The following is a 25,615-nucleotide window of genomic DNA, read 5'->3' as shown; positions in this document are numbered from 1 at the left end:
CTGCCACGTCCCTGGAGGGCTCCTGCCCTCGGAACTGTATTTCAATTCGCCATTTATTTTTTTAACTTTTAAAATCAGTGGTAGAGGCCAGGAAAACTCGGAAGCTGTTTGTAAACAATGCAAATTTAAACAGTCGAAATTGTAAAAAAGGAAAAAAAGTTGAAGGTATGCAGAGCGGCGAAGTGGCTGGAAGGTCACGCAGAGCTGAGCGGGAAGGAGCCCCGTCCTTCCGCAGACACTGGTGGCGGCGTCTCCGGGGCCGTGGGCGCCTCCTTTCCCTGCAGCGGGACGGTAAACGTGTCCCCTAAGAAGCAGCTCCAAGCGTCCTCGGAATTTCAGTGCCACCCGATACAGAGTCCAGAGGGAGCGCGGATCTCAGGGCTCAGCACCGGGAGCTGCGAGCCCAGGCCCTGCAAAGGGGCTCCGCGCACCCCCGCGCCGCTCGCGCCCCTCCCCCGTCCGCGCCTCCCCTTTAAGCGCAGGGGCGCGGGCGGATTTGTGTCGGCGGAGCCGCGGCCGGGGGTGGGGGCGGGGCTGTGCGCGCCGAGCGGGCCTCCTCCGCCGCCCTCCTCCGCCCTCCGCAGCGCCTCGCGGCCCCGGGAGCGCGCGCCGGGGGCGGGCCGTGGGCGGGCCGGGAGGCCGGCGGGGCAGGGGCGGGGAGGCCGGCGGGCGGGCGGCGGCGCTCGGGTCCGCCTCCGACTGCGGCGCGGCGGGGCGATGTGAGTGCCATGGCGAGGAGTCTCTGCGCGGGGACCTGGCTGAGGAAACCCCATTACCTCCAGGTAGGCTGGCCGCGGCCCCGCCACGCGCCCTCCTCGGTCCCGCTTCGCCCCGTGTCCCGATCCTCACCCCCGCCTTCCTCGGGCGCCGCCCCTGCTCTGCGCCCCTCCGAGTCCCGGCTCGGGTCCCTCTGCGTGCTCCACCTTTGCTCGTGGGGCGGCCCCCCAGCCCTGCCATCCCCGACTCCGTGTCTCGAGTAGCAAAATGTGGTGTGTCATTCCTCCATATTTCAGAGAATCGTGCGTAACCAGTCGTTATGCCAGTGGGTCCCCGAGTCCCCGGCAGCGGCTGCGCCTCGGTGCAGAGCTCCTGGGATTGCTCTTCCCACCCCAACGCTGGTTTAAATGGGAGGGAGGGAGGGATCGGCAAGCCGGATCGAGGCGGTGGGTATTCGCGTTGGTAAACGGAAAGGGGATCGTGACTGCCATGCGGCTCTCCAGTCAGCTCCCCGGCCGTGCGAGCGCCGTTTTCAGTCACGTCGTGTGTGCTGTTGGCGTGTTAATTTTTCATGATTTTTTTCTGTTCCGCTGCCCGCCGTCTTTAGAACCCTACTGCTGCCTTCGTGCTCTGTTTGGTCACCAGGGGGACCTAGTAGACGTCGTGAGTAGTTGATCTCAAAATCCATCACTCCGATGGAAAAACAGCTACAAATCAATGCCTCCCACATTGTCAGCAGTGTTAGGTATTTCTGCAGGACGCTGCTTGCAGTAAGAGGCCTGAAGGTGTGGGAAAGGTATTTTGGGTCAGCTGGTGGTGCGTCTTTCAAGTATGGAAAAAAAAAAGAGTTGAGAAGGAACCATCGCAGTCCAAGTAGATCTTACGTTTTTATTTGACGTAAGTCATTACTCTGAAATGAGTGACGTGCTGCAGATTGAAAAGACGATTTGACAGTTTACGGCATTAAGGACATAAGACCGAATGTTCTATTTGCAGCAGCACCGCCGGAAGTAGTTGTGCACTGAGCACCCGTATTAGAACCCAGTTTAGAATTCCACCCTTGCCAGGTGACCATTTATTGTTAAACTGTTTTGGCATATTTAAAATCTTTTATCTTAAACTAAGTAGCTTTCAACTGGGCGGTGCTGATGCATGCCTTTAATCCCAGCACTTAGAGAGGCAGAGGCAAGTGGAATTCGAGGCCATCCTGGTCTACAGAGCAAGTTCCAGGACAGCCAGGGCTACACAGAGAAACCCTGTCTCCAAAAACAAAAACAAAACAAAAAACAAAAAAGCAAAAACAAAACAAACAGAAAAACCACCTAGCTTTCTATTATTAGGTTTTTGGGGTTTGCTAGAGTTTTAGACTTTGTTTTTACTCTGAATGCTTTCCACAGATGTGAACACAAACACTCCTTGACACCGTAACATGCGGATTTTCTGATTTGGTTGAGGCTCAGAGGCACCTAGGTCCAATTCTCAGCGCCACACATTCACACACACACACCATACACACCAACCATACACCACACACCCCCACACCCACACACTCACACACACACACACACCACACACACACCACACACACACACACACTCACACACACCACACACACACCACACACACACACCACACACACCACACACACCACACACACACACACCACACACACACACCACACACACACACACCACCCATACACCACACACACACACTCACACACACACACACCACACACACACCACACACACACCACACACACACACACACACCACACACACACACCACACACACACACCACACACACACACACCACCCATACACCACACACACACACACCACACACACACACACCACCCATACACCACACACACACACCACACACACACACACACACCACCCATACACCACACACACACACCACACACACACACCACACACACACACACACACCACCCATACACCACACACACACACACACACACCACACACACACCACCCATACACCACACACACACCACACACACCACACACACACCACCCATACACCACACACACACACTCACACACACACACACCACACACACACCACCCATACACCACACACACCACACACACACACACCACACACACACACTCACACACACACCACACACACACCACACACACCACACACACACCACACACATACACCATACACACCACCCATACACCACACACACCACACACACACACACACTCACACACACACCACACACACACCACACACACACCACACACACCACACATACACACCACACACACACACTCACACACCACACACACACCACACACACCACACACACACACCACACACACCACACACACACACTCACACACACTCACACACCACACACACACCACACACACACACACACACACACACCACACACACACACACCACCCATACACCACACACACACACCACACACACACACACACACCACCCATACACCACACACACACACCACACACACACACCACACACACACACACACACCACACACACCACACACACACACACCACACACACACACACATACACACACACAAGTTTTAAAAATAGTTATGCCTTCCATTAATGAAAGAGTTTCTAGCATCGTTGTCAGTTATCAAATTAGGGTAAGCTCGTGAGCGGGCCTTAAATACCAGCACTTGGGAGGCAGATCTCTGAGTTCTAGGCCAGCCTGGTCTACATAGCAAGTTCTAGGCTAGCCAATGAGAGAGAAAGAGAGACCTTGTCTCAAAAAAAATTAAGTTAAACTCAAGATTTCTTTTTAAAGACAAATTCTCATGTAGCTGAGATTGACTTAGAACTTGGCAGGTAGCCAAGGTTGACCTTGAATGTCTGATCCTCCTGCTCCATTACACTTTGTGTGACTACAAGAATGTAGCAGTCTGGGGGAGAAGGGTGGGAGGAGGGGGAGGGAAATGGGAGGCTGGGAGGAGGTGGAAACTTGTTTTTTGTTTATGTTTTTTTTCTTCTTTTCTTAATAAAAAAATTATTAAAAAAAAAAAAAAAAAGAATGTAGCAGTCATAACCTGAGGGACCACCTTCCTGGCTTTTTGTTTTGTTTTCCCAGAGGGTTTCTCTGTGTGTCTCTGGCTGTCTTGGAACTCGCTCTGTAGACCAGGCTGGCCTCAAACTCCTATCTGCTTGCCTCTGCCTCCCCAGACTGGAGGCTTGCTGTGTGCTCCACTGCCTGGCCACCTCCTTGTGTTTTTGATACAGTCTCTCTGGTAGAACTCTCCAAATAGGCTAGGCTGGCTGACTGGCTGGTCAGTGAGCCTAGGGATCCTCCTGTCTCCATCTAACCAGCCCTGGGATTACAAGGGTGCAGGTGCTGGGGACCAAGTTCAGTTCCTCATGTTTGAGCAGCAAGGCCTTTACAGTCAGAGGTAGCTCCATAACCTCAGTTTCTTCTCTTTTTCCTCTACTTCTTCTAAATCTCACATTATCCCTAGCAGTGTATAACTGGATTTGATTTGTCACGGAGAGGGTTTATTGTGCACTCTCTTTTGTCTGTTTGGTTTTTGAGACAGGGTTTCTCTGTAACAGCCCTGCCTGTCCTGGAACTTGCTTCGTAGACAGCACTGGCCTCTGACTCACAGAGAGCCGCCTGCCTCTGCCTCCCAAGTGCTGGGATTAAAGACATGTGCCACCACACCCGGCTAGCAATTTTTCTTTAAAATTCATTTTTCACAATATATTTTGGTCATGTTTTTCCCCTTCCCCAATTCCTCCCAGATCCTCCCCATCTCTCTATCAACCCAACTTTATGTTCTTTCTCTTTCAAAAAAAAAAATCCTCGATGCACGTGCAAACCGGCCAGCATTATGGCGGCCACCCATCTCCTCGGGGCTTCCCAGATGTGGGCCGGCTGTCGGCTCCGGGCTCTCCCGGTCCCCGGAGGACCTGGAACGCTCTCCGTCCGGGACTACGCCAAGAAGCCAGTCATGAAGGGCAGCAAAGGTGCCAAGGGCAGCGTGGCCACTGAGGCCCTGAAGGACCCTGAGGTGTGCACAGACCCCGCCCTGCTGACCACACACGCCATGGGGGTGAACATCTACAAGGAAGGCCAGGACGTGGCCCTGAAGCCAGACTCCGAGTACCCCGAGTGGCTCTTCCAGATGAACTTGGGTCCCCCCAAAAAGCTGGAGGAGCTGGAACCTGAGTCCCGTGAGTACTGGCGACTGCTGCGTAAACAGAACATCTGGCGTCACAACCGGCTAAGCAAGAACAAGAAGCTGTAGCTTGAGGATGGAGCATCTCACAGGAAGCTGCCCGGCCCAGGCCAGCGAGAGGGCTCAGCGGGGAGCAGTGCTCACTGCCCCACGTGAAGACCCGAGTTCAATCCCCAGAACTCACATGGTGGAAGGGACAGAACTGATTCCTGCAAATTCTCCCACCTCTGCTTGTGCGCTTGGCAGCGCAGGCCAAATGCACACAGACAGACAGACAGACACACAAACACACACACACACCAATAAACAGGTATGGAAACAAAAAAAAAAATCCTCAAAACAAAAAACTATTAAGACAAAAATGACAAAACAAAGCAAAATGAAGACGTTTATTTTCATTTATATGTATAAATGTCTTGCCGGCAGTGTGTGTGCCTGGTGCCTGTGGAGGATCAAGGAGGCGTCATAGCCACTGGAACTGGAGTTATGGGGAGTTGTGAGCCAATATGAGGGTTCTGGGAACTAATCCTGGGTCCTTTGTGCAAGAGCAGCAAGTGATTTTACCTGCTGAGCCACGTCTCCAGCCCTTTCCCCATAATTTAGGAGGGGAAACTTAATCATTTGACTTATCAAAGAGCTTCACGCACAGAATTTCCATTAGCCCTGATGTCACTGTGGTAGTTGTGGCCTCCTCTGGAAAATTCATCATCTTGAGCTAGTTAAAAACAAAACAGTAGTTAAATTTCCTACCTTCCCCCCAAAGCTTAGTATTTTGCAATTAATGTTATAGTTTCTGCAGAGGTTACACTGTAACAGGAGTCTGACTACCAGCTAGGGTGTTCATCTTCTCTGATACAGCCAAGAGATTCCACTGCATCCAAAGAAAAGAACTTTGGTGTTGTAATCATGTAGTGAGATGCTGTTTAGCAGTAAAGACTGGAATAGATTAATGTTTGCTTAGGGTTGGGTGAAAATAAAGACTGACTACTAATGGGTAGGCTTTTAAAAAAAATAAATAAATTCTGTAGTATGTGAATTTAAAGGAGTAAATTCTGTAGTATGCGAATGATAGTTCAGCAAAACAGAAAAGAAGGATGAGAGGAAGTGGAAAGGAAAGCTATCCACTGAGTTAGTCCTGCGGACACTGGCCTCATGTCTCCCCCCTTGTCACATTGTTCACCAGTGCCAGACTTTGGGTGCCCGCAGTAGTTGCTTCCAAGGCAGCAGTGCAAGGGCGCCGTACAGCCTCTGTGTGTAAGTTAGCCGACAGTCGTGTACCTGAGCACAAGCTTTCCAACGTCAAGGCATCATTCTCAGAGTGAGCTAATGTGTGACATCTTCTGCCACTGTTTTGATGGGAAATTACCCTGGAAATAACACTTTCTGTGTGTGCCAAGTGTTGTAGCATACTGAAGAGTTAGACTCTTGACTCTTGGCGCAGAAACTTGCTCTGTCAACCGGCTTAAATAAACCACTCTGAGTTGGTATTTCTCTCTCATTTACTGTTATAGCACGCACATCTCAGGACCGGCTGGCTGTGGTAACTCTTCATTGCACCTGCGAGTGTTTCTAGCAGTGTGGGTTTTACAAATTGGTATCTATTTTTGTTTGGGGTTTACTCCAATGGAGTAAACCTGTAATTTTTTGGCTTTGGGGTAAGGACGATAGCACAACAACACTATAATTTGTTGGCTTTAGTTTGGAATACCTGTTTTTTCTGTCCTTAAGTTCTGGAAGAGTGAAAGTTAAGATAGTTTGGGACTGCTGGTTGGATTAAAGATGGTGGCTCACATCTTTAATCCCAGCCCTCGCAAGGCAGAGGCAGGCCTGGTCTACAGAGTGAGTTCCACGACAGCCAGGGCTACACAGTGAAACCCTGTCTTGAAACACCTCCCCCCCCGAAAAAAAGGCAGTTTGACGTAATTTAATATGCTTAGGTTATACCCATTCTCCACCCCAGTCATTCTGCTCATATTATGGAACATGGAAAAAAATGTGCAATTTTAATGAAATTTGAAGTCTAAGACTTCTTTTGAAGATTTTCAAGAGCTTTAGGTAGAAGTTTTAAATTTTGGGGGCTGGAAAGATGGCTCAGTGGTTAAGAGCATTGTCTGCTCTTCCAAAGGTTCTGAGTTCAATTCCCAGCAACCACATGGTGGCTCACAACCATCTGTAAAGAGGTCTGGCGCCCTCTTCTGGCCTTCAGGCATACAGACAGAATATTATATGCATAATAAATAAATAAATAAATAAATAAATATTTTTTTAAAAAAAGAAGTTTTAAATTTTGTGACATTGTCTCCAAAATGACTGCCCTGGTGCTTTTAGTATGTCTTCAGTCAGGGCTGTCGTGAACTAATGGACAAACATTTTTTGTTTTGCTGACTCTTGGAGAGAGTCTCCTGGAACTCCCTATATGCACCAGGGTGGCCTTGAACTTGTGGCAGTCCTCCTGGTGCTGGGATTATAGGTACACACCAACACGGCAGACAATGGCCTGCTCTAATTGGTACTTACTCAACAGTTCTTTTGTTGTTTGTTTTTGTTTGAGACAGAATTGTGTGTTGCCTGTCCTTGGTCTTCTTCCCTTACTTCCCAAGCGTTGGTATTATAAGCATGTCATCTATCATCTAAACTTTCTGATACCTGGACATTCGACTTATACTAGCACTGTTTTTCAAATGGTTTGTTTCTTTGTGTCTTAATATGGGTATTTTGGAGGATTTAGTTCAGGGAGAGTTGCTGACATATCAGTGGTAGCTGTAACAGTATTCACAAATGCTAGAGCAAGAGTAATATGGTCTCCAGAAACTTCTGACTCAAAGGGCACTTAGAGTAGGTAGCTCTGTATTCCCAAAAGTTGGTAGAAGGAGAAGCCGGTGCACTGACCTTTGCCTGAAATTAAATCTCTAGAACTATTATTAGCTCCAAAGTTGCGTGTGCACAGAGACCATCCATGACCAGTAATGCTTTAAATTCAAGTGTGTGCCTGCAGCTCCAGGATTTCGGAGGCTGAGGAAGAAGATTGATAGTTGTAATATATCCTGGGCTGCCTCGTGAAACACTGTCTCAAAAAATATCAAAATGAAACCAAAACCAAATTTAAGTATGGGGTGGCATGTAGTCATTTGATATTACAATGCTTCTTGAGAACCTTGAAGAAATGATAAATTTTCTAGCAGATCCCATCCTTACCAACTTAAAAGCTACTTTATTTTTATGTGTACTGGTGTTTTTTTTGTTTGTTTTTGGTTTGTTTTTTTTTTGTTTGTTTTTCGAGACAGGGTTTCTCTGTGGTTTTGGAGCCTGTCCTGGAACTAGCTCTTGTAGACCAGGCTGGTCTCGAACTCACAGAGATCCGCCTGCCTCTGCCTCCCGAGTGCTGGGATTAAAGGCGTGCGCCACCACCGCCCGGCCAACCTAAATATTTTTAAATGTACTCTTTGTGCCTTGGGTGTGTCAGATCTCAACTTTCTCATCTTGCGAAGTTGAACTGCTCCCCATTTCCTTCTAGCTCCGTACCCCACCCTCGTCCTTGGTAACCACATCCTTTTTTCTGTTTCTATTAGTTTGACGCTCTTAAATACCTCGTGTAAATAGAACCCTGCAGTATTTTTCCACCCGTTATCTCCCCTCCTTTTCTCTCTTGTTTCTCTCTTCCATCTCTTTCCTTGCCTCTGTCTCTCCTCTTTTCCTCCCCATCTGTCCATTGCTCCCTCTCTCTCCCATCTTCCCCTCAAGTCTCACTGTAACACCCAGACTTGTCTCAAGGTCTTTGTCCTTCTACCTCCTGACTATTAATGATAATAATTATTCTTAATTTTAAGTTATATTTTTTAGAGTTTCATACATGTGTGCGACGAAATATGGTCACATCTGCCTCCTACCCCCATTTCCTCCTCCAGCTCTTCTTGTATTTTCCCCAACGTGGTCCCGGCCCAACTTTTTCATTTTTTATGACCCAATAAATTCAGTTGCTGTTGCCCATATGTACATGGGGTGGGGGGCCTTCCACTGAAGCCTGGCAACCTCCCAGTGCCCAATTCCTCAGAATAGAATGAGTAGCTCCTCAGTAAGAGTTGGGACCTGTAGATGTGTACCCTGTCTGTGATGGGAATGCAATTGGCTTGCTCTTGTTCAGGGCTTGCACGGGGAACTGCAGCTGTCTGAGCTCATGCATGCCGTGGCCTTGTCGTGTCCAGAGTCTGCGTTCCAAACGCTCCTCCCATCCTCCAGATCTTACTTCCTTTCACCCCTTCTTCTGCATGTTCCCCGAACCTTTCTGGCAATAGGGTTGATATAGATGTCCCAGTTAGGACCGAGCAGCTCAGTCTCTTATCCACAGCACTTGGATCAGTTACACATCTCTTCTTTGTCTGCTCTCTACTGCAAAAAGCAGCTTCTCTGACCATGGCTGAGAGCAGCCCAGGTCTGTTGGCACGAGAAACTGGGAAAAATGGGATGATTGTAGAAGATGTGTGTATGTGTGTGTGTGTGTGTGTGTGTGTTTGTATGTGTGTATATGTGGTACTCGTGCTTGAACCCAGGACTTTACACATGGTGTGAAAATTCTACTAGTAATAACTGCAGCCCCAGCCGGGTGTGGTGGAGCACATCTTTATCCCAGCCCTCAGATGGCAGAGGAGGGGAACCTATTAGTAATAACTGCAGCCCCAGCCGGGTGTGGTGGAGCACATCTTTATCCTAGCCCTCAGATGGCAGAGAAGGGGACCTCTGAGTTTGAAGGCAGTCTGGTCTACAGAGTAAGTTCCAGAACAGCCAAGACTACACAGAGAAACCGTGTCTCAATAAACAAAACAAACAAAATAAAATAACATAGGCCCCTACTTTAATGCCTTTCTATATAGTTAAAATTAATATTTTAGTTAGCACATAGAATAAAAGGTTTCACTGTGACATTTTAATCTTACTTATGTGCAATTGTACTTTGTTTATATCCTTGCCTCCACCACCCTTTTTTGTTTCTTCCCTCTTTCTTTTCCACGAATGTTACTTTTGCTTTTGTGTGTGTGTGTGTGTGTGTTCTGTAATCTGAATATGGAAGACTATACTTTCAGGGATCATTTCTATAGTTTGTAATCTGAATATGGGAAAAAATGTGCACTGCTTGGTCTCTCTTCCACTGTAGTTCCCCCCCCCCTTTCTTCAACCCCTTCCTCCCTCTTAACCATGTTCACAGCCCACATGTGATGAATCTTCATACTATTCTTCATAGTGGCTGTATCTTTTACAGTCCTGCAGCAGTGTGCAAGGGTACCAGCTTTCTCCAACCCCTTCCTCCCTCTTAACCATGTTCACAGCCCACATGTGTACACTGATTTTGTGTACAGCCATAAAGAAGAACGAAGTCAGCCAGGTGTTGTGGCACAGGCCTTTAGTCCCAGCTCTGAGGAGGCAGAGGCAGGAGGATCCGAGGTTAAGGCCAGCCTGACTTTCAGTGTGAGTTCCAGGACATCATGGCCTATACAGAGAATCCTTGTTTCCAAAAACAAATTGAAGAAGAGAAGGAGGAGAAAAAGAAGAAGGAAGAGGAAGAAAGAAAGAAAAAGAAGAACTACCAAGTCATCTTGCTTGCAGGAAAATGGGTGCAAGTGGAGATCATCACGTTCAGTGAACCAAGACAATCTCAAGAAGTCAAATGTTGATTTCTTTCTCTAATTTGTGGTTCCTAGATCTTACATATGCATGTATAGTTTTAAAAAGGGGGAAAGCTATGTTTATTGACCTGGCAATTGCTATGGAAAAAACTTGGGGTATTTATTACAAGAGGAGAAATGCAAATACCGAATTTGGAAACTCTTGTTTTTACAGTAGTAAAGTAGTCAGGGCTTAAGTCTTTTGTATGCATGCAAACTAAATAACACACGAATGCATCGTAGCTTTTTGTCTTCTGCTGGCTGCCTACTACAGTGGCCTATCTGCCTGCTCAGAGCCATCCTCCCTACACTTTGCTTCAGCATCGTCTTCCCCAAGCTGGGCCTGCCTTCTTCATACTCGTTCTTCCATTCTGTGGAGAGCTTGGCCTTTTATTCCTGCCACTTCCTGCCAGACACGTTTGTTCCGGCAGCCTTGAGATACTTGACTTTTCCAAACATACCAGCACGTCACTTGACTCTCATGTCTACTCTATCTTTTCCTCTTTGTTTTAATTTTTTTTTTTTTATTTTGCAGTGCTGTGGTTTGAACCTAAAGCCTGTGCACTGTGCACGCTAGACCAGGGATCTGTCACACTGTCACATAGCACTGCCCAGTTCTGCCAGTTCCTCTTGGTCCTGTAGTGCTCTGCCTCCTGAGCCTTCACACCTGCTTATCTGTTTTATTCTCTTATCTCTTAAGTCTCAATTCAAAGAGGCAGTGACCTTTGAACACCCCCTCTCTAATTCCTTCAGGTGTTAGCTCCTCTCTTGTTGTGCCAGGCTCTAAACAGATGATAGCCAGCCCCTGTGTCTCTCACATACTTAAGCACCATCAGGGATTTCTTGTCTTTTATCAATGTTGTGAGCTCCTTGAGAGCTGACATGTAGGTTTCTGCTCTTTGTCCCTTAGGTCTGACTCAGAGCAGGGGGCCTGGTAAATGTGGAGTACAGTGGATCTGCTTAGACGTTTGATTGGCAAGTGGAACAAGGGTTTTATTTGTTCATTTGCTTGTTTGCGAAAGGGTCTTGTTGTGTGTACACCAGGCTGGCTGGAACTCTCCTGCTTCAGCCTCTTGGTGCTGGGATCACACACACGTATCACTACAGCTGGCTCAAGATACAGAGTTTTATGGAACTGATACATTAATTCCTTATGTCAAAGAATATATATATAAGTAAAAGTGCATGGCTGATCATGTCGTCCAAGCCGTAAGTGCTTCCTTCTGCTTCTGTCTGATCTGATTTACTCCGAAAGCCTTTATCTCTCTTGTCTGGTAACTACACCTCTAACTTCTAACTGTGTCTCTAAAGAATAGTGTATATATCCTAGGAGCTACCTAAAATGATGGGTGTGGTTGCTGGAAGAAATTAATAAAATATATAATAAAGAAAATTTCAAGTATTTTTGTTATGGTAGCTGATTTTCTGTATTATTTTATTAATTTGTGGGGTTTTTCCTTTTTTTAAAAGCTGGATGTAGCCCTAGCTTTGGTAGTCCTAGCATCTTCTATGTATATCATACTGGCCTTTAACTCGCAGACTTCCACCGTATTCATATAAACAATGCTACTGAATTTTAACTTTTTATTATATTTTTATTCATATATACTTGTGTGTATGTATGTGTGTGGCTGCATACATTCCGTAGCTGAGATATGGAAATCAAATTGTTGCAGGGTTTATTTTTCCCCTCTACTATATGAATTCAGAGATTCAAACTTAGGTTATCAGGCATGGTGGCAGGCGCGTTTACCCGTTGAACCATCTCATCAACCAAGAAACTTTTATTAAATTCATTGGGGCACAAAAATAAAGAAACATTAAACATATCTGAAAGGTAGCAGGGGGACTTCAGAAGAAGGGACTTGGAAGGTAACAGTGGGGAAATGATCAAAGTATGCAGATGATCAAAGATACATAATACAAATTATCCTCTGTCTGAAATTGTGAAAAATAATATGGAAAATAAATGGTATTATATTTTTACGGGATGTTACTTTTCCATGAAATAAAACCTCCCTCATAAACCTGAGACCCATAGACTAAAGCTTGAAGTAGTCTCCTAAGGTAATGGACCTTAACGGTCTCATTATTAGGACTTTTTTTCCTTCCTGGAGAACCCCACATGTCTACCACTAAGAAAAAAAATATGGCATTTGCAAATTCCATAGATTTGGTTGCTTTTCAACATTTCTGTTAAAGAATAATGATTCAAAACTAAACACATGTTTTGTTTGAGAGCATCACAGCTCTTCTTCCCTGAGGTTTCTTTTTGCATGATTGCCTGGTTACACTCAGCTGTAGGTACAGACATTTTTTTCCTTTTATCTGCCCCTAACGTCAAGTGAACTGGGCTAGTTGACGAACATCAAACCACTTGAATTATGACAATGACTCTCACCTCCAGAGAGAGTGCATCCAAAGGGAGAACTGGGTTTCGGTTGATATTGTATATATTTTAAAAAGGCAAAGTAAATGGTCCTAGCATACTGCAGTTTATGTCTTGAGACCCAACATAATCAACGTTTGTCCTGGCGTAAGATGAAAGACATGTCCAGTTTTAGCATTCCCTAAAATGTGACTCTATAAATACTACTCAGTGCAGACCTAGTTCGTATGCTGAGATTGTGATTCTTCTCTCTAGGGTTGGGGTGATGACCCTTGGGCTCCCAAGCTTCCAACATTAATAGCAACTGCATGCTCTTCTCTCATCTACCATGAATTCTTCATAACCAGGGCACTGGCTGTACTTGGGCATGGAGTGGGGTTTGGTTTTCGTTCTTTTTAAAATGAACAAAAAACAAGGCATTACTTTGTAGTTCAGGCTGGCCTGGAACTGATGAATATAGCCCAGGCTGGTCTCAGACTGGTGACAGTCCTGCCTCAGCCGCCTGAGTGCTGAGATTAAAGGAGCGCATCACTATATCCGACTTCTTTCCTTAGAAACAAATCCCTTACCTATGCTGCAGGCTGCACTCTGGTTGCTACTCAGCTCTGTCCTCTTTCAGTGAACTCAGTAAGTACAAATTTTTTTCTAGGTGTTTCCTAGTTGCCTTAATTTATCTATCCTCCCTTCCTCCCTCCCTCCCTCTCTCCCTCCCCCTCCTTCCCTCCCTTCCTCCCTCCCTCCTTCCCTCCCTGGCACAATATGCCTTTGTCACGTGTGTGTGCGTGTGCATGCATGCTCAGATGGTCAGGCCTGCGTGGAAAGTGCTTTTATCCCCTGAGCCATCTGCACAGCCAGGCCTTGGACTCCTCAGCCTCCTCTCCTGCTGCCACCTTTGCATGCGCGTGCGTGCGTGCGTGCGTGCGTGTGTGTGTGTATCAGCATGTCCTGGGACTCTAACCAGCTGTGCATGCATGCGGAGAGAGTGCCTAACCAGCTGAGTTGAATTCCCAGGCCTCTCATTGTTTTAATGTATTTCGAGATCATCTGTTCACTTTCCTTATTTTTCTAAATGCTTCTGAAATTCCAAGTATTTAAAAATTGCTTTAAATGGGTTCTTCCAAATTTATTTTTCTTGGTTGGAGTGCTGGGGATTGAACCCAGGGAGTCAGTGCCACTGAGCTACATTCCCAGCCCTGTTTTTTTTTTTTTTTTGTGGATTTTCCTCTTTAGCACCTTGTCTATCCTTGTTCCCGTCCTCCCACCAGCGCTCCTTTGCCCTGCCTCTGCTGAAGACCACAGCTAAGGTTTGCTAGGCAAGTGTTCTACTGAGTATATTCACAGCTTTCATAGGAGTTTTAAAGAATGTTTTACTAAACTATTTTGATGTGTGTTTATTTTCCATGTGTGTTTTCTTGGCTCCGGATTACCTGCTGATCTTCGGTTGTCTCAGAAAGGACTGGGTAACTGGTGTGGTAGAAGTTGTTCTGTTTCTTCACTAGACTCCTGACTTGTGTGGTTGAGTCTCCTCCTGAGCCAGAATGTAGTGGCCGTTGCTTTGCTCTGTGGTCCTGGCCCCTTGTGTCGGAGCACTTTCTTCTGGTTCTCCTGCATCTACATAGAAGCTTTGGCTTTATCAGGTTGCTCTTTCCCTCAGAATTCCAATGTTTCTCTTCTTTCCATTTTGGTTTTTAGAAACAAACTATCACACGGTAGCCCAGAATGGCCTGGTATTTACTATGTAGCCCAGGCTGGTCTCAATCTCTCAGAAAATACTGTCTCTGCTGAGTGCTGGAGCTACAGGCATGTATTACCAGGCCCAGCCAGAAATCTGGTTTTTGTTTTTGTTTTTTGGCTGACCTCTGTTGAGTGGGGGAAGTGATCAGCCTGCCAACAGCAAGGTCCAGGTCCAGCTCCTCAAATGTCCCTGCTGTTATCAGACTCTCTTGCTCACCCTGTCATTGTCCTACTGGTTGGCACAAGCCCAGCACCCTCAGGTGTCCTGAAGGGCCAGGCTGGCTCTCTGGACTCCTTCAGGCTCTCCACATGCAATTTGGCTTCCAGTTCCTGCAGGCTGTCTGATGGATTGTTCTGGGCTAGGGCTCTCTCTACCTTGCTCCTTCATCCATTAGCCGAGTTATGTTTGCCTTTTGAATTCTACCATTTCATTAGATCTTTTATATAAGTGAATGTCCTACTTTCTCTTTAATGTTAGTAGTTTATTGCTTCTTTTGCTTATTTGAATATAGTTTGGCAAGCTGTGTAAATAGCAAACATATATCTTCAGTCTAATGTCTTGATTTAAAAGTCCTGATGTGAATTTTAATCTTCCTGTTCGAATTTTAATTTACTTGCCCTATTTATCCTCATGCCTGCAGTGTGTTTGTTACAGGGTTAGTGAGTTATTTCAATAACATAAGGCAAGAGAATTAGAGTAAATGGCCTTAGATTGCATCAGACTGGAAAGCTTCTGCAGGGCAAAGGAAGCAGTCACTGGGATGAAGTGACAACCTAAAGCACAAAAGAAAATATTGGCAAGTGCACATCTTGAAAGGGATTAGACCCAGAACAGTTAAGGAATTTGGAAAAACTTGATAGCTAGGGGGCTGGGGTGATGGCTCAATGTACTTGTCTGATGGCTGAGTTCAGATCCCCAGCCCCACATTAAAGCTAGGGTGGCAGTGTGCATCTCCAGCCCCTTCCTGCTCGGGGAGGTGGCAGTGGAGGAGACAGCTGGGGGTTCACTGGAAAACAGGTCTAACTGAGACTGTGAGCTTCAGGCTCAGTGAGAGAGGCTGACTCAGAACGGTGGGGATTGATAGGAAGACACAGATGTCACATCAGCCTCTGTTCCAGCTGTGCATCACGAGCGTGCACACACATGTCCTCTCTCCTTCTTCACCCCCTCCTCCTCTCCTTAATATAACTCAATATAACTTAAATAACCCAATAAATCTAAAAGAATATGTGCAGATGTTCCACAGGTGTAGGGAAGATGCTCCGTGTAACTAAATGTGACGGTTAATACTAATGTCAGCTTGGCAGGAGTCTGTAAGGAGTTTTCTAGATGGGTTAATTGAGGTGAGAAAGTTTCTATGTGAGCAACACCATTCCATGCACAGGGCCCTGGACTGGATATAAAACAGAAAGGAGAATGTGAACTTGGCACCAGCATTCCCTTTCTCTGCTTTCTGTTTGTGGACACAATGTGATTAACTCCTTCAGCTTTCTCTGCCATGGTGGACTACCCTCTGACTGAAGGCTAAAATAACCCTCTCCTCAAGTTGGGTATTTGCTGTGGGATAATGCTCCTAGTACACTGTAAAGATTTGTCACTCATATTGGTTTAAAAAAACAACAAATAACAAACAACAACAACAACAGCAACAACAAAACCTGCTGATTGGTCAATAGGCAGGCAGGAAGTATAGGTGGGGCAGCCAGACTAGGAGAATTCTGGGAAAAGGAAAGCCAGATGCAGAGGAAGTAAGATGAGAATGCCCTACTGAGAAAAGGTACCAAGCCCCATGGCTAAACATAGGTAAGAATTATGGGTTAATTTAAATTGTAAGAGCTAATTAGTAATAAGTCTGAGCAATAGTCCAGACAGTTTATAATTAATATAAGGTTCTGTGTGTTTATTTGGGACTGAATGACTGCTGTTCCAGGTGGGACAGAAACTTCCATATACAGGTATTTGATTACAGCAATGAGCAAAGTAACTAATACACTAACCACTAGAGAAACACAAAACAAAACTGTAATGGGGTATGACTTCACTTCAGGATTGGGGAGAGAGCTCAGCAGCAGATTGCTTGCCTCATAAGCATGAGCACCCCCAGGTCTGAGTCCTAGAACCTGTGAACAAAAGTTGGGCATGGTGATGCATATTTGTAATCTCAGTAACTGGGAATCTGGAGATAGGAGGATTCTTAGAGTTTGCAGAGTCCTATTGAGCCATTTTAGCTTAATCTGTGAGTGCTGTGCCCCATTGAGAGACCTACTTTAGAAAACAAGACAGGAAGTTCTGCGGCGCAACACCCAAAGTTGATCTCTGGCTTACACACACGCACGCACATGTGCGAGCACACACACACACACACACACACACGGGTCTTAAAATGAACAGGAATGCTTGTGCCTTATTTTATGGGCTATATACAGCAATACTTCCCACTTTACTCATAATGCCATTTGCCCTTTGGTTCATATTTATGTCCTATAATGGATTTTTATATTAATAGAATGAATTGTTTAAGCATTTCATCAGCTTTTTAAATAGCATTGGATGAAATGGACTCATGAGATAATTTATTCCCCTAGGACAGAGCAGGGCTAAGCAAACCTTCTTAGTCAGCTATAGCAGGGTAATTTGGTGAATTTATAATCCTTAATTATTATCATTTAAGCAGCAGTCTAATTTGCTTTAGTCTGATTCTTAGCTCTCCAGTGGAGCTGCTCCTTCGATGGATATTTTGTTGCTGTTTTGATGAGCCTGGTTTTGCCCTTGTCCTCATCAGAAACATTCATTGTTCAACTTGTATAGATTCCCTGTGCCTGGACTGACACCTGTGCATCCTGACTTGTTTGTTTTAAGAGATAGTCTGTAGCCCAGGCTGCCCTCAAGCTTAAATGTAGCAAAGGATGCCCTTGACTTCCTGATTCTGCTTTTAATCTCCCAGGTGCCAGGATTACTGGGAGTGCTACCACGCCTGGTTAATGTCACTATGCCAGGTGGTTTATATAGAACTAGAGGTCTAACCGTGGCTACCACGCCTGGTTAATGTCACTATGTCAGGTGGTTTATATAGAACTAGAGGTCTAACCGTGGCTACCACGCCTGGTTAATGTCACTATGTCAGGTGGTTTATATAGAACTAGAGGTCTAACCGTGGCTACCACACCTGGTTAATGTCACTATGTCAGGTGGTTTATATAGAACTAGAGGTCTAACCATAGCTACCACGCCTGGTAAATGTCACTATGTCAGGTGGTTTATATAATCTAGAGGTCTAACCATGGCTACCATGCCTGGTTAATGTCACTATGTCAGGTGGTTTATATAGAACTAGAGGTCTAACCATGGCTTCCACACCTGGTTAGTGTCACTATGCCAGGTGGTTTATATAGAACTAGAGGTCTAAACGTGGCCTTCCTGCATGATTTATCACCCTGCTGGTTGATCTGTATTCTCAGCCCTACTCTGACTTTTTCTTATGTTTTAGACGTGGTCTCACTAGAATGGAGAATCTTTGGTATATGTCCAGGGATGATATAGCTGGGTCTTAAGGTAGATGGGTTATCGGTTTTTCTGGGAATCTCCATATTGATTTCCATAGCAGCTGAGAAAGTTTGCACTCCCACCAGCAATGGAGGAGTGTTTCCCTTGCTCCACATCTTCACCAGCATGAGCTGTCACCTGTGTTTTTGATCCATTTTGACAGGCATAAGATAGAATAGAATATTAGAGTTGGCTTGATTTACAATTCCCTGATGACGAAGGATTTGAACATTTTTTTTAAGTGCTTCTTGACTGTTTGGGATTCTTGTCTTAAGAGTTCTCTGTTTAGATCTGTACCACATTTTTAAATTGGATTTTTTGGTTTGTTGATGTCTCGTTTCCTGAGTATATGTGCATATATACATATGTATATATAGTATATTAGCCCTCTCTCTGATAGGGGTTGGTGAAAATCTTTTCCCATTCTATAGGCTGCCATTTTGTCCTGTTGATGGTGTCCTTTGCCTTACAGAATTTTTCAGTTTCACGGAGTCCCATTTATTAATTGTCAATCTGAGTGCCTGTTCTATCAGTGTTCTGTTCAGGAAGCTGTCTGCCATACCATACCATTCAAGGCTGTTCTCCATTTTCTCTTCTATCAGGTTTAGTGTATCTGGTTTTATGTTGAAGTCTTTGATCCACTTGGACTTGAGTTTTGTACAGGGTGATATATATGAATCTCTTTTGTATTCTTTCTATATGCCAACATCCAGTTGGACCAGCACCATTTGTTGAAGATGCCTTCTTTTTTCCATTGTATATTTCTGCCATTTTTGTTAAAAATCAGGTGTCCATAGATATGTAGATTTATGTCTGGGTCTTCAATTTGACTCCACTGGTCAACCTGTCCATTTTTATGCCAATAACATGCTATTTTTATTACTATAGCTCTGTAATACAGCTTGAAATAAGGGATGGTGATACCTCTGGAAGTTCTTTTATTGTACAGGATTGTTTTCCCTATCCTGGGTTTTTCATTTTTCCATATGAAGTTGAGATCATTTTATCGAGATGTGTATAAGAATTGTGTTGGAATTTTGATGGGGATTCGTTGAATCTGTAGATTGCTTTTGGTACGATGGCCTTTTTAAACTATGTTAATTCTACCAATCCGTGAACATGGGAGATCGCTCCATCTTCTGATATCTTCTTCAATTTCTTCAAAGACTTGAAGTTCTTGCCCCTACAGATCTTTTACTTACTTGGTTAGTTAACCCAAAATATTTTATATTACTTATGGCTATTGTGAAGGGTGTTAGTTCTGATTTCTTTTTCAGCCCATTGTCTGTTGACTGAGTTTTCTATTCCACCCAGTCTCTGCAACCATTTAGTCCCAAAGAAATACACAGAGGCCTATATTAATCATTAACTGATTGGCCTAGTAGCTCAGGCTTCTTATTAACTCTTATAACTTATATTAGCCCATAAATCTTGTTAGCCACGTGGGTTGGTACCTTTTTTGGTGAGGCAGTCACATTTTGCTTGCTGTGTGTCTGGCTTCCTCTCTGTCTGGGTGAGGACTGCAGACTGACTCTCTCTTCCCAGAATTCTCCTGTTTTCATTGCCCCACCTGTATTTCCTGCCTGGTCATCTTGCCTATACTTCCTGCATGGCTACTGGCCAATCAGCATTTTATTAAAAATAATACAATTGACAGATACAGACCATTGTCTCACAGCATTTGTTTATAGGTCATTTGTATATAGGAGGGCCACTGATTTTTTTTTTTTTTTTTTTTTTTTTTTTTTTTTTTAGTTAATCTTGTATTGAGCGACTTTGCTGAAGGTGCTTATCAATTGTGGGAGTTCCCTGGTAGAATTTTTGGGGTTGCTTATGTATAGTATCCTATCATATCACTGCAAATAGTGATACTTTTTATATGTGTATGGTTTTTGTTTTTTGAGACAAATTCAAATAAATTTTTTATTTATTTTGTAAACTTCTGTAGCCCTACTACTGAAGAAGTGGCCTTAGAGATCTTAGGTGCACAAGGAGGTTTCCCCTTAAACTTTAGTGTCCTGATAGTGCTGAGCCAGTGATGGGGAAGAGTAGCCCAGGCTAATAATTTATTCTGAATTGCCCATGTCTGTTGACTGACCTGTGTCCAGTTTTTCACGGTTGACAGTTGGGTGAAAGCTCTGGTTAATTTTTAGGTGCTAAGTCCTCATACAACTTTCCCAAAGTAACCTGAATTGATAGCGCTCAAAATTGCCCCTGTGGTGATCCACACCAGAGCTTTACCGTGACCTCACCTGTTCCTCCCTGTCGTTATTGCCTTGAAGCAGGCCCTCTCACTGAACTGGAAGCATGCCAGTTTGGAGAGGCTGGCTTGCCAACTAGCTCTTAGGGTTGCCTGTCTCTTTCTCCATGCCTGGATTTTTATGTGGGTGCCAAGTGTTCAAACTCAGGTCCTCATACTTGTCCACCTAGTCCTTGCCCAGCCCCCACAAATTCTTAATGTAAACAGTTCATCAGTTGTAAACGGAAACTGTACTTTTGTTTCCTGGCCACCCTGACCCAAATTTATTTTCAGATGTGGCCTTGCTGTATAGCATAGGCAGACTTTGAACTCATGGTCCTAATACACAGCCTGTTTGAACACTATTGTGAGCATCAACTGAAATGGTACTTGCTAAGCAAGACTGACAACCTGAGCTCAATCCCTAGGACCATGTAAGGGTGGAGAAGATAACCAACTCCACAGACTTGTCCTCTGACCTTCACACATGTGCTGACACACAATCATCATCGTTACCAGATAAAATAAAACTGTTCTGAGCCGGGCATGGCACTTCACACCTGTAATCCCAGCACTGGAGAAGCTGAAACAGGAGGATTGCCATAGGTTCATGTTTAGCCAAGGCTACATAGCGAATCCCACACTAGCTTTAATGAAATCTTGCCTTTATTAAACTGAAATAAAATCCAAACCAAACCAAATAAAAACCTGCTTGCACAAGGTCCTGCAAAAGTAAAAGTTAAATTGAGTATTAAATAGGAAAGAGTCTGACTCAAGTTTTTGCAATGACTGAGATGAGAAGTGATTTTTTATTTAATACATGAACATCGTGTTTTCTTTTCTTTTTGGTTACGTATGTTTCCCCGTTTGTTGCAAGCTATTGCAAATGGTAGCGCAGTTGTGGTCTGCAGACTTGACTGCGACGTGGTTCAGGTCCAGGTGCCCCCAGGCGTTGTTTTCCAGCGTGGGACCACAGTGCCAGATGCCAGCGAGTCATCTCTTCTTCGTCTTGGTCTTGCCACATGGAACAAGTGTACTGGTGTGTTGGTTGATTTCCATTTTTTTCACCATTTTCCTGAGGGAGGCACCATAGCAGATCTCCTGTTTACCAACCATCCCAACCTTCTTGGCGTTTAGACATGTCACTGGACCTAAGCCCAAATCCATAGAGCTCATGATATATATACATACATACATACACACATATATACACACATATCCATATATACACACTTACATACATACACACATATACATACACACACATATACACACATATCCATATATACACACTTACATACATACACATATATACATACATACACACACACACATATATATATATACACACACATATCCATATATACACACTTACATACATACAGAGAGGGGTTAAACAGTTAATGCATTGACTCTCACCACCTGCACTCAGTTGTGACACCAAGCAGCATTGTGATTTGGGGCAAATGGCCTGTGCTTTCTGGACTTCAGTTGCCTTGTCCGTAACATGCAGGAGCAGGGCAGGGCTGCACCCCCTCTGCAGTAAATAATCCTCATTATTGGTGAGTGTAAGAAGTTAGAGCAAGTCCATCATCAGAAGTCTCTGGGCACCAGACGATGTGCACCTGATATTCTTCATCTTGACACTCAGTAACCACAGACCGGCCGGCCATCAATCTCCATCCACAGAGCGGCCACTGTTGTCCATGTGTAGCGGACTGGAGGAGAGCCAGCTTTTATTTTTGCCAGTAACTCTCTTGGCAAATAGGTTTCCCTAGAGATGACTGTTTAATTTGTGGTGTAGTGCATGGTTTGATGGGGCAAGAGGGATGCAGAATGCACATTTGTTCCATACATCGTGTGTCTCACGATGCTCTGGGGGGAGCTTAGCCACGATGAAATGAAACGAGGGTGAGAAACCTCACAAATCGTGCTGATTCTGGAAATGAGTTTGAACTGTGCATATACAATTATACAAATTTAAAACGTCTGCTATGTGTTTAAGATAAACATCTTGCGGGGTGGTGGTGGTCACACGCCTTTAATTCCAGCACTCGGGAGGCAGATCTCTGTGAGTTCGAGGCCAGCCTGGTCTACAGAGGGAGTTCCAGGACAGGCTTCAAAGCCTTTGGTGCCTGTCCTGGAACTAGCTCTGTAGACCAGGCTGGCCTCGAACTCACAGTGATCCTTCTGCCTTGGCCTCTCGAGTGTTGGGATTAAAGGCGTGTGCCACCACCACCCGGCCACTTTAGACTTTCTTATGTTTAACTATGTTTTGTTTTTTGAGATAGATTTTCAAACTGTAGCTCTAACTGATAGGGAGCATGGATGTAGCTCAGGCTGACTTCAAATTTGGGACAATCCTGCCTTAACCCGAATCTTCCTGTGCTGAGATTACAAATTTAAACTGCCATGTTTAGCTTAACCTTTTATTTTAAAATAATCTCATAACTTTTGTTGTTGTTGTTTCTGTTTTTCAAGATGGGGTTTTGTCTGCATATCCATAGCCGTCCTAGAACTTTCTCTGTAGACCAGGCTGGCCTCAAACACAGAGATTTGCCTGCCTCTGCCTCCCCAAGTGCTAGGATTAAAGGCCCAGTGCTCAGCTAGTCTCATGACTTTTAATTTGTTATTAAAGAACAGTTCTCAGGGGCTGGAGAGATGGCTCATCAGTTCAGAGCATTGCTTACAGAGGACCAGAGTTCATCACCTGCAGTTCTAATTCCAGGGGATCTCACACTATATTCTGGTCCATACAGGACTGCATACATGTGGTGCACAGATAGACACACACATACACATAGATGAAAATGAATCTATAAAACATAAAGTTAAGGGTTGGAGAGATGGTTGAGGACACTGGTGCTCTTCCACAGGACTGGGGTTCCATTCTCAGCACCCATGTGATGGCTCACAACCTCTGTCACTGTAGTTTTAGGGAATCTGATGCCCTCTTTGGCCTCTGTGGGTACCAGGCACACACATGGTACATAGACATACATTTAGGTAAAACACCCATACACATAAAATAAATTAAAAACATATGAAGTTTTAAAAAAAACCTTATGAAAAACTGGTACATCATACTAAACATTTCAGAAATAATCCTGTTTTCTTAAATTTTGGAAATAAGAGAATACATAGACATTTAAACTACTTTGAATTAATTTGTATATTTATAATATCTCAGTTGTTAACATGTACATTTTAATTTGTTTAAAAAACTTTATCTTAGAACCAACTTATGAGTGGATATTAAATGTTTGAATTTCTTTTGCTTATTGCTTTTTGTGGGTAGCGTAGGGTAGGGAGACAGCAGTTCACCTTGTCACTTTGTGTCCCAGGCTGACCTTGGACTCAAAGTAACAGCTGGCTTTCCTTTTGCAGCAATCCTCCTGTCTCAGCCTTCTGAGTGCTGACATTTCAGCCATGAGCCCCCAGGCCTGGCTGACACACCTGAAGTTCTCACCCTGTGGGTGTAGATCCAGCATCAAAGTCAAACTACCAGGATTTACAGATAATGGACAGGAACAGTAGAAGCAAAGGATGCTAGATGTATTTGAAATATTCATCTAAATGAAGATAATGAAGAATAACCAGTGGTCAAATAGAGGACATTCTGATTAGACGCCATCTGGCTTCAAACCCAGAGAGCTGCCTGTCTGCCTCCCTGCTCCTGGAATTAAAGGAGTGTGCCCCTAATATCTCCAAGACTTTTATCATAAAGGGATGTTGAATTTTGTCAAAAGCTTTTTCAGCATCTAATGAAATGATCATATGATTTTTTTTCTTTCAGTTTATTTATATGATGGATTACACTGATAGATTTTTGTATGTTGAACCAGCCCTGCATCTCTGGGATGAAGCCTACTTGATCATAATGGATAATTTTTCTAATGTGTTCTTGGATACGGTTTGCCAGTATTTTGTTGAGTATTTTTGCGTCGATGTTCATGAGTGAGATTGGCCTGTAATTCTCTTTCTTGGTTGAGTCTTTGTGTGGTTTTGGTATCAGAGTGACTGTAGCTTCATAAAAGGAATTTGGCAATGACTCTTCTGTTTCTATATTGTGAAATACATTAAGGAGTATAGGTATAAGCTCTTCTTGGAAGTTCTGGTAGAATTCCGCATTGAAACCATCTGGTCCTGGGCTTTTTTTGGTAGGGAGGTTTTTTTTTTTTTTTGGATTTTTCGAGACAGGGTTTCTCTGTGGTTTTGGAGCCTGTCCTGGAACTAGCTCTTGTAGACCAGGCTGGTCTCGAACTCACAGAGATCCGCCTGCCTCTGCCTCCCGAGTGCTGGGATTAAAGGCGTGCGCCACCACCGCCCGGCTGGTAGGGAGGTTTTTGATGACAGCTTCTAATTCTTCGCGACTAACAGGTCTATTTAGATTGTTCACCTGGTCCTGGTTTAACTTTGGTATATGGTATTTATCTAAAAACGTGTCCATTTCTTTTACATTTTCCAGTTTTGTGGCATACAGGCTTTTGTAGTAAGATCTAATGATTCTTTGAATTTCCTCTGTGTCTGTGGTTATGTCTCCCTTTTCATTTCTGATCTTATTAATTTGCATATTCTCTCTCTGCCGTTTGATTAGTTTGGATAGGGGTTTATCGATTTTGTTGATTTTCTCTAGGAACCAGCTTTTTGTTTCATTGATTCTTTGGATTGTTTTCTGTGTTTCTATTTTGTTGATTTCCGCCCTCAGTTTGATTATTTCCAATCTTCTACTCCTCCTAGGTGAGTCTGCTTCTTTTTTTTCTAGTGAGCTGTCTGACATGGGTGCTGGGAATTGAACTCTGGTCCTCTGGAAGGGCAGAGAAGATTTTTAATACTGGGCCACCTCTCTAGCCCTTACCTCTTTAATAATAAAAAATGAATTTTTGCAGCAGTTTAAGATTTACATCAAAACTGAGTAAACTGCAGAGTTTCTGTTACTCCCTGCTCTCACAGGCAGACTCCTCCTGTCAGCCTGTAGACCATAGAGCACCGTGGATAGAGCTCCCCCTGTCAGCCTGTAGACCATAGAGCACAGTGGATAGAGCCTACCCCTGTCAGCCTGTAGACCATAGAGCACAGTGGATAGATCCTCCACTGTCAGCCTGTAGACC

General features: G+C 44.5%; 2 protein-coding genes across 3 annotated transcripts in view; both read left to right on the top strand.

Moving 5' to 3' along the window:
- Positions 1 to 210: 210 nt before the first annotated feature.
- Positions 211 to 25,615, top strand: part of Dipk1a (divergent protein kinase domain 1A) — an 80,082-nt gene continuing 54,677 nt past the window's right edge. The window contains exons 1-2 of one of the 2 annotated variants that reach the window (XM_041632045.1): positions 13,578 to 13,614; positions 14,218 to 14,300. Coding sequence is in view for 1 of the 2 variants with exons in the window: in XM_041632044.1 (XP_041487978.1) it covers positions 729 to 782 (54 nt within the window). In the remaining variant the exon portion in view is untranslated. Of the gene's footprint in view, positions 783 to 13,577; positions 13,615 to 14,217; positions 14,301 to 25,615 lie in introns of those variants that run through there. The other variant, XM_041632044.1, reaches the window with a different exon arrangement.
- Positions 4,576 to 5,279, top strand: LOC121433577 (39S ribosomal protein L54, mitochondrial-like). The gene has a single exon (XM_041632050.1). The coding sequence runs from the start codon at positions 4,594 to 4,596 to the stop codon at positions 5,008 to 5,010; it is 417 nt and encodes a 138-aa protein (XP_041487984.1). The 5' UTR covers positions 4,576 to 4,593; the 3' UTR covers positions 5,011 to 5,279.

The sequence above is a fragment of the Microtus oregoni genome, unplaced genomic scaffold (assembly GCF_018167655.1).
Source record: "Microtus oregoni isolate MIOR12 unplaced genomic scaffold, Mior012 000040F_ref0000088, whole genome shotgun sequence".
NCBI lineage: Eukaryota > Metazoa > Chordata > Mammalia > Rodentia > Cricetidae > Microtus > Microtus oregoni.
The sequence above is the reverse complement of the archived record's forward strand: the minus strand, read 5'-3'. Positions and strand labels throughout refer to the sequence as shown.

Excerpts from the sequence above, each read along its gene's own strand:
- LOC121433577 (XM_041632050.1), top strand. The coding sequence starts at position 4,594 with ATGGCGGCCACCCATCTCCTCGGGGCTTCCCAGATGTGGGCCGGCTGT.